The sequence below is a fragment of the Barbus barbus genome (assembly GCF_936440315.1).
Source record: "Barbus barbus genome assembly, chromosome: 9".
Lineage (NCBI taxonomy): Eukaryota > Metazoa > Chordata > Actinopteri > Cypriniformes > Cyprinidae > Barbus > Barbus barbus.
Window position 1 is genome coordinate 18761743 of NC_136737.1, and position 13928 is coordinate 18775670.

The 13928-nt window shown below is 38.1% G+C and overlaps 1 protein-coding gene across 1 annotated transcript in view; it reads left to right on the forward strand.

The window, feature by feature from the left end:
* The window catches only part of LOC306874780 (contactin-associated protein-like 5), a 55756-nt gene that overhangs the window by 25857 nt on the left and 15971 nt on the right, over nucleotides 1-13928 (forward strand). The window contains exons 7-12 of the mRNA XM_079425022.1: nucleotides 424-567; nucleotides 4402-4666; nucleotides 5443-5586; nucleotides 6424-6595; nucleotides 13318-13424; nucleotides 13688-13807. Of these exons, the coding sequence (XP_079281148.1) occupies nucleotides 424-567; nucleotides 4402-4666; nucleotides 5443-5586; nucleotides 6424-6595; nucleotides 13318-13424; nucleotides 13688-13807 (952 nt within the window). The remainder of the gene's footprint in view (nucleotides 1-423; nucleotides 568-4401; nucleotides 4667-5442; nucleotides 5587-6423; nucleotides 6596-13317; nucleotides 13425-13687; nucleotides 13808-13928) is intronic.

Below are 13928 nucleotides of genomic sequence, written 5' to 3' on the forward strand. Positions count from 1 at the left end.
AACACTAGTTTTTATTAAAGACCCCAAGTTTTGCAACTTTTAGTCCATTGCTGTTAGGTTTGAGGTCACCTTGCTTTTAGCATATATTAGAATATCAGAAATGATTCTAAATTAGTCTTTTCCAGGAAAACAGATTTGATGTGTCATCCTGGACAATGTTTTTTCTCCAATGAAATCCTACCTAGAGTCAATTTCTAATACATTTATATTTTATTTCACCCCAAAAAGAGTGCATAAAATGCTGCAAATTGGACCAAATCTACCTGTAACATGTTGGCTTATAGAATGGAAACATGGTGTAATTTTGATTAGTTAAGAGCATAACACCACATGCACCAAATCATTTGACTAACAATTGGACACATTCCCCGCTATGTTGTAAAGCCTCTCCATCGCTTTTGTTCTCCCATTCATTTCACAAAGCTCAGCTTTGGAGGAATCCCCCTTCCCGGAAAACCAGGTACGTTCCTGCGGAAAAACTTCCATGGATGTATGGAGAACCTCTACTACAACGGAGTCAACATCATCGACTTAGCCAAACGACGCAAACCTCAGATCTACAGTGTGGTGAGGATGTTTATCTTGTACATTTATTATTGATCATCTCATACACTGTTATTGTTGCTGTCAGGGTCATGAAAAAGCTATAAAAAAGGTCTTGATGAATTAGCAATCCCGTCCCATCCTATCCATAATGGATGGTTCTTGACCAGAGTATTTAGTGATTCTCCGTAATAGCACCAGCATGGAAAGGTGCCAGAACGTCCTACAGCCAAGTCTGTGGATTGTGATGAATTTTGGTAGTGGAGCACAAACAGTGTTTGTAAAGAGATTGATTTATATTTTCATTTTCATTTGTTTTCACCTGCATTTTTCCAGAAATGCATTTTAGCACTGGTTTAGTTCTCTGTTGAGCAGGGAGTGAAATGGAACCATTTGGATTTTTTTTGAGCTGTCGCAAGTATACTATGGCACCACAAGGGAGCTTTTTAAGAGAATGAATTGTGGTTTTGTCCACATTATTCCCACAGAGCCGAGAGCTGTGTTTTTAAAATATCTTTTAAAAGGTGGGCAATCAGTCTCCAAGAGCTGCTCTGGCCTTAGATTACACCTCATAAACGATCCGGTGACGAATACCTCATAAAATCGCACCTCGCCAAAGGTCTGGGGACTAAATTAAAGTAATTTTGAAATGAAGGAGGGGTTTAATGAGAGGGATGGCTTTGTCTAATGACATGTTTCTGCTTATCTGACTACACCACAAGTGTGATGTTCATATGTCCATATTATTTCATATTGTTTTGGTTGTATTGAGATATTAACCATGAATATATTATTTTTTATTGTAGATTAAAGCAATAAGTCAGAGAAGGGATGGATGGATGGCTGGAAGGAGAACTAGATGGATATGAATGAATGTATGGACACCTAGATAGATATGAATACATGGATTGATGAAGAACTAGAAGGATATGAAGGAATAGATAGATACATATGGATATGAATGGATGGATGGAGAACTAGATAGTTATGAATAAAGAACTGGATGAATGGGTGGGTGGGTGGATGGATGTCTTGATGGAGATCTGGATGGATGGAGAACTAGATGGATATGAACGCATGGATGCATGGAGTACTAGATGGATATGAATGGATAGATGGAGAACTAGATGGATGTGGATGGATATGGACCTAGATAGATAAAGATGGCTAGAGAACTAGATGGATATAGATGAATATAGAAAAATAGAACTAAATAGATAAAGATAGACAGACAGACAGACAGACAGACAGACAGACAGACAGACAGACAGACAGATAGATAGATAGATAGATAGATAGATAGATAGATAGATAGATAGATAGATAGATAGATAGATAGATAGATAGATAGATAGATAGATAGATAGATAGATGTGGTCTTTTTTAAGCAGCTGTTTTAGTAGGAATACATGGACATAAATCCCTGATAATGACAGAATTTTATATGATACCGTACTCAAATATAAATGCACAGTCCTGCTTTAGTGTTCCACATTTCCCCAGTTCTGAGGCTTGAGGAATCACAGTCCTCTAAATCAAGCAACTTTTGCGAGTTCCCATTCTTATGGTTTCGTATTGTTAGTGCCCGTTTCCCCACTGTGATCATGTGTAATGGCTTGTCGTCGGCTGTCATATCATGTCACATCAGTGCAGTGGACTACACTAGAGCACAGCTAATCACTGCAGCCATTAATCTGGCCCACATACTGGATATTGCATCCTTTAATGGACCGGGAGGGAGTTCAGCGGGACTCTGGTACGAATGACGGAGAGGACCGAGTCCCACTTAGTCCGTGCCACCCTCTGAGATTTTCACAGCGGACATCTCCTCTCGCTCTCTCAATTATGCAGTAAGTTTTCAACAAGGCAAATATACAGACTCCTAAGGGGCCTTTGGAGCCCAATTAGAGCCAGGCAATGAGGCATGGTGTCTCTTGAGCGACTAGCGTGATCATAGTGGGGCTTCAGGGCATATGTGGAATACACTGTGTCTGGGATTACTAGGGTCAAAAAGTCTAAGACCTTTTTTATCTCTGTTATATTGCATTTGTATTAGTGCTGTCAAAATTAGTGCGTTAACTCATGTGATTAATTCTTTCATTTTAGCGCATTAAAAATATTTAACGCAATTAATGCAAGGGTGGAGCTAGGGTTGGCCAACCCACTCACAAATGCTGCTTCTGTCTCTTTTTGTCTTGACAAGAATTGTTTATTTAGACGCAAAACATCTTTATGATCACATTAAACTGACTTTTCAGATACACACTCCACTTCGTCTCAGCGACAGGTGCTAGTAAAACAAGCCCAGTAAAGACACAGGTGACGAGGAGCTTCTGTAATGCAACAGTGAACTGCGGTCAGATGACATGTTGTCAGGCCATATATCAGTAAAAACTAATTTTATACTGTGCTTCAATTGCATGCACAAATATGGTGGCTCACACTGTAGCCTGTATCATTTCATATTAAAGTGCAAATGAAACTATGTGCATGCAATCGTCAGTTAAGTCACGAAGTTACCAAAATACAATGTGTCACATTCAGCAGTGGCAGCTCTTAAAGTAATAGCAGCCTAATAACAAAATAACTCAGCTGCTGTGATGTCTGTCCATCAAATGACAAAAGAAAGAAGAGGAAATCAATACGTTTCGTAGCTTTTAGGATTCATCTATATTTAATTTAAAATGTTTGATTTCTTTATTCATTTTTTTATATATTTCCTACTTGTTGAAGGGCACAGGTAGCTAAATATGACATTTATTATAATAGGTTTAGGTGAAGATTGTTTAAATTCACTTAAATTAGAAGTTATTACATTCTAAAGTCTAATAAATGTTCAAATTGATAGCTCTCAATTATACTGTAGTGTTAGTATAGTAAACATTACATATAGTCAATGATTAAATATTAGGAAAAAGAAAACATTTTAAAATATATGAAAGTTCTATATTTTAAATATATATTACAACAGAAATATATTGTTAAAATTATTATTGTCATTGATAAAAATATTTATTGTTTATTTGTTTTTGTTTGTCAGCTGCATTTTAACATATAATTCTTTATGAAAATAGGAAAACAGGAATTCAAATGCTTTTGTTGTTGGCTTTCATTTAAAATATATTATTATTATAATTATCATTGTTATTATTAAATGTTAATTAATAATATTTTGTTTGTTTATTTATCAGAATATAAGCTTTAACTTAGATCATATTTATTTATTTTGCTTTTTGTTTTTATTATTATTATAGTAATAAATAATATTTATTGGTAATGCAAATGTCGTTTCCTGTTGGCTTTAATCAGTTGTATTTTCTTCTACGCTAAATAAAGTGTGTCACCACAGGCTGGAGGTGTTTCTGTGGTGTTTGGGGTTTTATTGGATTGTGTTTAGCTAGCTCTCCGTCACCTCCTTACTTAAAGAATCCAGACACATTCTTTTTCCTCAAGTGGTTCACCATGCGATAGGCCGACAGTCTGGAGCCGGTCCTGTTGTGGCTTGCTGTCTGAGACCACACAGAAAGACGGATCAATGGATTGTCCACTATATAGTGCAGTACCATTGGACTGTTGGTCTAAAAACAGACCCCTAGTTTCTGTGGAGACATGCAGTCTTCAAAGTCCTGACATTTGACTTATTGTTTATTCCCCTGTCGCTCAGTCTGCCTGCCTGCGGGCAAAACCTGTCAAAGAAGGAAAAGAACATATTTCTGCATGGATTTGTGTTTAGATTCAGGGAAAATTGTTTGTTATTGTGCAAACACCGAAATATTTACTACACCAAAAATACTTTTATATACCCATATCCTGATTCTTTTTTTTTACTCTAACACTCTATTTTAACCCTCATTTCAGGGGAACGTGACTTTTACCTGCTCAGAGCCTCAACTGGTATCCACCACCTTCTTGAGCTCCAGCAGCAGTTTCCTGTCGCTTCCTTTGGGCACTGCCACGGAAACATTGTCAGTGACGTTCCAGTTCCGGACGTGGAACCGGGAAGGGATGCTACTGTCAGCCTGGCTGAGGCGAGAGTCGGAGAGACTGCTTTTGCTTCTCGTTCACGGCCAGCTTAGGCTCACACATCACAGATCAGCGCTGCAAAGCTCTGATATAGTCATCGGTGAGATGTCTACTAGTGTACATGTGTGTCTTTCTGAAGTCTGAATCTTGTGGGGTTTGAGCCTACAACCTTTTGCTTGTCAGCACAAATCTTTATATCTTCATCCAAAAAAAATAAATAAATAAATCCAAATAATAATAATAATAAATATTATTATATTATTAATAATATTATTTTTATTGTTATAATACTACTACTACTACTAATAATAATAATCATTATTATTAATATTATTGTTGTTGTTTTGTCTCAATTATGCCAACTCTTAGTGAAAATATACCGGTTGTTTTGTCGTTGCAAACCGCTGTTGATACAAATGCCCCTTTAGTCTAATTATAATTAGCTTAAATTAAGAACAACAGATGTGAAAGGGAAGACCCTCCAAGGGATAAATATACAAGGTTATGCTCTTGTCTTCATATTTGCATTTCCGCCATACAACAATGTGAACAAAATCCAATCCCGCATGCGTACGTTCACCCTCAAAGCGTTTACAGAGACTTCAAACTGGATTTTTAGTTGTAGAACACTCTTTGGCAGGCACACCTGTATGTCGACTGAATTTTAGATACGGCTGCCTGGCAGGCTGCCATCACATATGGCAAACTGAATCTCTGCACGTCCCTCTCAAGGGGAATAGTGGATTCTCTGCCGGGCTGACATATGCAGATTAACTCGTTGAGCTCCAGTGCACAAACCCCAGATCTGTCAATCATTCGCCCTGATTAATGCGCAGCATTTGAGGCGTAACATCGCTCTGTGTCTTCCTCTGCCAGGTCAGGCTCTGAGTGACGGCCAGTGGCACACGGTGGCCATTAGCGTAGGAGGTTTCCAGGTTTCCCTCTCGGTGGATGACGAGCCACCGTCCACCATGCAGCTGAAGGACATTGCACAGCCTGGGAGGAGCGTGCTAATTGGAGGTAGGGTGCTAGTGCATTTAAACTATTTTAACTAAGCCTTTAGTTTTACAATTAAAAGCATTGAATAATAATTTATGTGCAATGCAATTGTGTGGGATGTAATTACAAAATCCACTTCTTTTGGTTCTATATCCTGCAAGTTTTATCATGGATTAAAAATGCGTAATTGTCCAGAATACACACTTTTCACCCCAAAATGATAAGAAATGTGAAATATTTTTTATTTTATTTTATTTTTTAAATGTGGCCCTCTTTTTTGAGAACTATTAAAAACTGAAAGAGCTTATATAGTCAAAACATAGTTACACAGGAGTTAAATAAACCAAATATATTGACAAAATATAATCAGTGAAAAAAGCTTTACTTCGTTTTAACTTTATTGCTTTTAATAACAAAAGAGTAGTTTTTGATTTATATGATTTTGTTTACATTTCTTAAAGACTGTTATTTTAGAATCAATGAGATACTTTTAGTAATATTTTGAATTAGATTTTATTTGTATATTTTATTTTAGATTCCATGCTTTCATTAAAATTTTAGTTAATAGCAAGGATTAAATTAGGTAATTTGTTTTGTTCTGTTAAGTCTATTATTTTAGTACACCAAGTTAAACTGAATGAAAATGTGTCCTTGGCAAGATGCTGAACTAAGTTTGTTTTTATATTTTATTTTATTACAGTTAAAACACTTTTTAAGTAGGTTAACAAAAATTCAGTTTTTATGGTTTTAGTTTTAGTTTTAGTTAACTACAGTGGCCACATGGTTGTTCCACATGGTTAAACTGCCACATTATTGAGATTCATTATCTATTATTTATGTTGTAATATTTTTCAACAGGTTGTCCATCTGTGTTAACCAATCAGGGTTGTCGGAATCCAACACTGGCATATCAAGGCTGCATGCGCTCTGTTATCATTAACAACCAACCAATCAACTTCTATCTGGTGCAGCAAGGCCTGCTGGGAAACTATAGCAAGCTCCAGTTTGACATCTGTGGCATTCGGGACAGGTATATCTATTAGTCATTCTGTTTGAAATGCTAATGATGAGTGACTTTTTAAATAAATTATTGCGATTCAGTCATTATGAGATAATGAGTGACACAAACACACACAGTTTCAAAACAACGTAGCGCAGTGGTAAAATCCATGCCAGTGATTTGCAAGCTAATTGGGATTCACCTTTTTTGCCTGAAACTTCAAATGTGTGAAAATGTTTCACACCTCACCCATGAGGATTGATGGTTAATGCGATGTTTATGTGAATAAATATCTAACCTCATACAGTTTGTTTAATGATAGTTTATTCTGTGTGAGGGCAAAAGCCGTGGGCAAAGCAAGCTGGGAGACCAGCGATCAGAGTTTAAAAGGAAAACGGCTTTAAAAGGTAGTTTTTGAAGATATTTTTGGACAATGCATCGCTGCTTTGCACATGTGTGTGTTCTCATTGTGCAAATGACACCAAAGTACTTTACGCTGTTGCTTTCACTGTGAGCGAATAATGACAGATTTAAATGAATATGAGCAGATGAGACAGTTCCTCCATTATCCTCCATCCCTTAGCATCCTGGCCTGTTTTCCATGGTCTACTTTATGGTACACACAAGCGGGGGATAAACAGGGAGGAATAAATATGAGGCAGAATGGCAGCGAAAGAGAGAGAATGCTAGGCAGGTGAGGATAAGAGCATTTGGATGGTGGGGAAGCCATTCAGGTTAGGGTAAGAGCATTAGACAAAGAGAAAGAAAGACAGAAAGAAAAGCTAATGTACCGAAGGATGGAGGGATGGAAAAATAAAGGAAGAGTGAAATAAGGAAATAGCAATGATAAATTGATGAAAGAAAGAACGACACAATTATGTATAAAAGAAAAATAATGGATTGATGAATTGTTAAAAAATAACAGAAAAATAAAAAAGGAAATAAAGACTAATGTACTGAAGGATGGAGGGATGAAAGAAAAGATGGGTAGAAGAAAAGAGGAAATAATGGATAAATTGGTAAAAGAAGGAAGGATGAAAACATACGAGGATGAAAGAAAGAAAGAAAGAAAGAAAGAAAGAAAGAAAGAAAGAAAGAAAGAAAGAAAGAAAGAAAGAAAGAAAGAAAGAAAGAAAGAAAGAAAGAAAGAAAGAAATGATAAATGATGGATGGTTGATGCATGCATGGATGGATGGATGGATGGATGAAGGGGTTAAAAAGAGAATGAAAGCAAGCAAGCCAAAAAGAAAGCAAGCAAAAAGTAATAGAGATAGAAAAAGAAAGGAAAACTAATGGGACTGAAAAAATGGAGGGATGATAGAAATAGGCAAGGAAAGAAGAATGGCTAATTTCAAGGAAGGAAAAATATGGAGGGCTGGAAGGAAGAAGGATTGATGGGTGGACGGATGGATGAAAAGAAAAAGAAAAAGGAGAGATGAATGAAGAAAGGGAAAGAATAGATGGATGAATTGATGGAAGAAAAAATAGATGAACTGATTGAGAAGAGAGAAAGAACAAAAAAACAGATAAATGGATGAAGGGTATAAAAAAGGATGGAAGAAAGGATAAATGAAAGTATGCAAGAAAGACTGATAGGTGGATGCATGGAAGAAAAAAAAAATAGCTAGTTAAATTAGGATAAGAGTATTAGACACAGTCAAAGTCAAAAAAGAAAGCCACCTAGCTAGTCAGGTTAGGCTATTGCATTAGACAAAGAGAAAGATAGTTAGGGGACAAAAGAGAGATAGCCAGGTTTGGAAAAGAGCATTACTGAAAGGGAACGCTAGCCAGGGAAAAGGAGAGAGGGGGTGAGATCGTAAATTCTCTGCTGTCAATCTCGTTTGCTGCAGGTCTTTCTGGCAACGTACTCCACATTCTTCACCAAGCAAATGCTCAGACCTGGCACCTGGGCAAATGACTGTTGGCAGGGCCGGCATGGGGGTGAATTGTGATTTTAGCTTTGCCAACATGCTGTGAATGTTCCAGGGGGGAAAGGCAGATCCAGGCGTGCATCCATGACCCACTCAGACTGATGCGCCCTTGTCAAACTAAATTTGAAATGCTCTTTTGACCAACCATCACCTCATAATTAAAACAGGCCCAAATTGTGTTGTGACAAGTTTAATTGTTCACAAAAACCCAACATGGCCTTCATGGTAACAGCTGTTGAATGAACATATGTTGGGAAACATTTACATTTAAGGTTTCTTCCCTCTGTCTTAATTTTCTTACTCAATCTTAGCTACTTTGGACCTGGATTCAAGACCAAATTCTGACCTTTTAGATTGTGAGAGTACATACTCTCTTATACTGACTGACAGAAAAGTGTGTTGAGTGTTTGTTGAGCTAATCCAAGTTGTTACTGACAACTTGTTGACACCTATGAGTGAAATACCCAAAATGATTGTGATGGGTTGTTGAGAAGTGCCCAGAATAGGGGCACATCAGGGTGATGGTTAGTTGTGATGGGTTGATGACCACCATCCATAGTAGGGGCATGTCAGAAAGAGGGTTGTTTCCGATGAGTTGGTGAGTGACATCCAGACTGTTTGCATGATCATTTGTAATTGATTGGTCATCAGCTCATTGAGTAAGAGGCATGTTGTAATCATGGTCATTTCTGATTGAGTAATCTGCAGCACCCAAAGTAGATGGATGTCAGAGTAATGGAAAGTTCTGACGGATTGGTAAGCAGCAACCAAAGTAAGGGCATGTCAAAATGAAAGTAAGTTTAATGGGTTGATGAGCAGCATCCAGAGATAGGGATTCATCTTAGTGATGGTTACTTCTAAATGGTTGTTGAAGATCTGTAGGAAATGTCAGAGTGGTAGTTAATTCTGATGGGTTGGTGAGCAGCATCCAGGATCGGTGCTTGTCATAGTTCTTGTAATTTCTGATCAGTCAGTGAAAATAATCCAGAGTTGGGCCACGTCACCAGAGACCTTCCCACAGGGGAAGCCTTTAAGGTTAGCTCAAAATGGTGTAGGATCCTGACAGGCAGACAATAGATAGTTCTTGACTGAATGGAATTTATTGGAGGAGTTGCCTCAGTATGCTGAATAATTTCTGATGGAAAAATTAGCAACATCCAGAGTAGGGGAAAGATGTAGTAATGGTTATTTCTAAACAGTTGGAGAACTTCCAGAGTAGGAGCATGTGAGGGTGGTAGTTAAAGGATTAGTTCACTTCTACACTTCTAGAATAAACATTTTCTGGTAATTTACTCACCCCCATTTCATCCAAGGTGTTCATGACTTTCTTTCTTCAGTCGAAAGTTGGTCTCGTTGGTCCCTGTTGAAGTCCACTATATGTAAAAAAATCCTGGAATGTTTTCCTCAAAAACCTTAATTTCTTTTCAACTAAAGAAAGAAATACATGAACATCTTCGATGACATGGTGGTGAGTAAATTACCAAGACATTTTTATTCTGGAAGTGAACCAATCCTGTAATTCTGATGGTTGGGTGAGCGGCATCCAGAATAGGTGCATATTGTAGTGATGGTGATTTCTGATCGGTCAATCAACAGCATCCAGAGTAGGGGCACGTCGTCCGAGACTCTCCCGTAGGGGAAGCTTTCAAGGTTAACTCAAAAAGGTGTAACAGGGGTGTAATCTCGACAGGCAGACAAGGTAGTTCAGTTTGAATGAAAGTCATTGGAGAAGATTCCTCAATATGCTTCGATGTTGAAACAGCTCATCACTTTGTAAATTGACTGCCTTGACAGCGCCTTCAACGCATTTGTTGTTATATTTGGAATTTGCTACAGAAAATGGGTTGTTCTGTGAGAGAAGTCATGGGAATATTGCGACAAGTAGGATACTTGCCACTTCCCACTGATCTCTCCACAAACTCTGTGGTCACAATATCGAACTTTTGCCAAAAATTTGTTGGCAAGAAAGGTCCATTCTCTATTGTCAGTAGTGTAGCAAAGTATAACACAGCTCACACAGAAGTCACTTTTAAACCAAGTAACTTTCTGTTTGTCATCACGTGGCCAACTTAAACTGGAATTTATGTGGAACTTAAACATGAGGAAATTTTGGGGAAATGTTTTGTCCTCACAGAAAATTCCTGATTTCTATTGAAAATACTGGTTTTCTCCCTCGAAAATTTGCCAAACAACGCTAAATATGACCACTCCCTAAAACTGATTTAATATGCGCAAATTTTCTATATTGACTCTTATTGATTGTTATGCTTTTTCCAGTGACATAGGTGGCCTTCTATTCTTATGTCCTAGTGATGGATGTTGCTAATTCTTAAAGGTTAGACCCAAAGTATTATTGTCATAGGTTGGTTAATTTTGATTGGTTGGTAAGCAGCACCGAGAGTAGGGGCACGTCATCTTGCAACGATCCTGAACGCTGTTGACTTATGACTGTCTAGCCAAGCCAAGGACAATAACATAAAGAATCATTTTAGGGACAAATGAGCCTTCAAGTTGCAACATCATTAAGAGCCACATGAAGCTTGTTGAGTACCAAGGCTGTAGAAGATGTGCCTGTATTCGCTTCAGTAAAGCCTATCAGCTGGAGTAAATGAAGATAAGCGAGGCCAGTTGTTGGTTTTGGCTGTCCTCTAGAATAAGTTAGAAAGTCTCGAAAAGGTACACTCCTCTCTGATAGCCTTTGATCACCATCCTAAATCATTTGTGTAAACCTAGACTAGCGTGCTTCAGACACTTTCTCTCTGTCTCTAGCTATATCTAGCCATCTCCTTTTTTTTTCCACCGCTTTCGTTGTCTCTTTATCACCCTGTCTAACCTATGGCTAGGCCCGAAGTCCCTGTCCTCGCCAGCTGACTGCAGTTTGATACCTCAAGACAGATCAATAGAGATTTGGACAGCGGGCACTGGGCTAAGACACCTCAGCTCCTGCTCATTGCCCTGAATAGCGCCTGTAGGGAGGAACTGGTTCGTGGGTGAATATATGTAGCCATCCTTGTTGATCGAGAGGGGTGATGCTACCCACGTTGCCCTGTTCTTCATGAGATGCATAGCAGAAGTAAGCAGAGAATTAAATGAGAATGAGAGAGTGATGGTAATCTTTAACCTTGCAGAAAAGACACAATTAAGATGTATTCAAATGCATTTCAGGGTTTAACAGTCATCGGTTAGCACTGAGATCAGCCGACACCAGTGTAGATCGACCTCTGCTGAGTTTCAGAGACGATCGCAATCTTGCAGCCAGTGCGGCGAGACGGTTGTTATTCCTGTCCTCCCTTCCCTCATCACACTTATTGTGCACAAACCATTGGTTTATTTAAAATGATTTGTTATGCCTCTAAAACAGCTCGAAGGTGTCATTGTTTTCGAATACTGTTGTAAGTCATACAGCATTTCTAAAATCCTGTCAATAGTTAATGCTTTAATATAATGGAGGTTGATGTTAATAAGGTTACTTTAATTTTGAGTTGAAAAATAAGCATTACCATTGGGATACGTCAAGTGGTTCTCAAGGGTGACTTATAACCTCCACAACACAAACTGCCAAAAGATAGAATTTCAAATAAAATATACTAACGTATTTTGGGGTTCAACTTCAGTCCAGTTTCATCCTCCACTGTTCATCCGTTAGTGCTGAGATCAGCTCACACTGGTTTGGAATCGACCTCTGCTGAGTTCCAGACACGGCTGCAATCCTGCGGCCTATGAGGCGAGACGGTTGTCATTTCTCTCCTCCCTTCCCTCATCACACGCTACATGGATATGATTTATTTCTGCCACAATGGAGTCTGACAGCTGTGTTTTCTTCTTCTTCTCATTATCCTGGTCTTTTGTTCCTTCTCTTTACTCTAAATGAATCAAAGTAGCAATCAAGCATCGTAAGATTCTTTAAAGTTCTTTTTTCCAGACCTCTGCAGATATTAATATTTTGTACAGCATTTAATTAGTGGATTCAATTATTCAATTTTCTTCTAGTGACGGAAACTATTACAACATTAACACCTTTCAGATTCAACAGTCTTTTTGCCGACAAAGAGGCGCTTCAGAAGAGATAGTAATATTAGCGCTAAATACATACCCAGATGTTGAATTATATTTTAACAAGGGAGTTCAGTCGTGTTACAGTTTTAATTAGCATTTTTACATGCAGGTATTTAGCATATGCTTTGCATTAAATCACTTGTGCTTTATTGTCTTTCCCAATTTAATTTCAGCAAAGTTTCCTTTCTGAAATCATTCGCTTGTCAATTAGGATCCAGTAAGTGATTTTCATGAGTAATACATCATATGGATAAAGATTGTTTACCTGCTGATAAGAGAGGGATCAAGCAGTAGATACACTCCATCTCATATACAATTAAAATGCAGGATGTCGCATGTACGTTAAGAACTTGTTGATCAAGGGTCACTAAAAGGGTCAGTAATATTGCTTGTACCCTTTTGACGCATCCCAGCAGAGACAGCAAGAGAAAGTTCAGTTCTTGGCTTCAGATTTAACTTAATCACATTCACAATCTTTCATCACTTGTCCACCGTCCTCATCCTTGAGTGCGCGTTCAGTCTGTCGCAAAATTGATGCCTCCTTCGTGAGCTTTCAGCCTTGCTCATCTATTTCCTAATAGTCACTTGTGGTTATTGATTGATGCCGTCCTTAAATCCCTCCGAGCACAAAATATATTACAGTTCGGTATTGTACCGTATGTCGCAGTGTGTCGTTTGTGTGATTTGTGTAATTTGATAATGTATTTTCCACCCTGCTATAAGTACCGTCTAAGTTTGATCAGAAATCTTATTTTTTTCCTGCAGATGTCTTCCTAACTACTGCGAGCATGATGGAGAATGTTCTCAGTCCTGGAACACGTTCTTCTGTGACTGTTCGGGAACAGGATACACGGGAGCCACCTGTCACAACTGTGAGTCGACTACAAATATTACTAAAACAATAAATTGTTTGTTTTTATGAGAAAGTACCTACAAAGTCTTTCAACTATTTCAGTTTTTTTGCATTGATGAAGAATAGGTTTAAACTTATTTTTCAGTTCTTTTGAAGTTAATACTCTTTAAAAATGCAAAGCAACCAAACGCGTTCTCTACAATGCCAACTAAACTGTTTTGCTTCTTTGATGATGCTCAACATGAGCTGACTCGAGGTTTTTGTCGCTGTTTTTCTGGTCAGCCATCTTTGAACCCTCCTGCGAGGCCCACCGGCTCACAGGAAGTGCCTCAGGCTTTTTCTCAATCGATCCAGATGGAAGCGGACCGCTCAAATCCACCGTCGTCTACTGCAACATAACCGGTGAGACCTCTGTGGGATAAAAAAACATGAGCGTAAATATGAATAGTGCAAGTGTAGGATAAAAATATAGATGCATACATACTTTACATGCAGTTTTTTTTCAATAAATCTCATATCACAT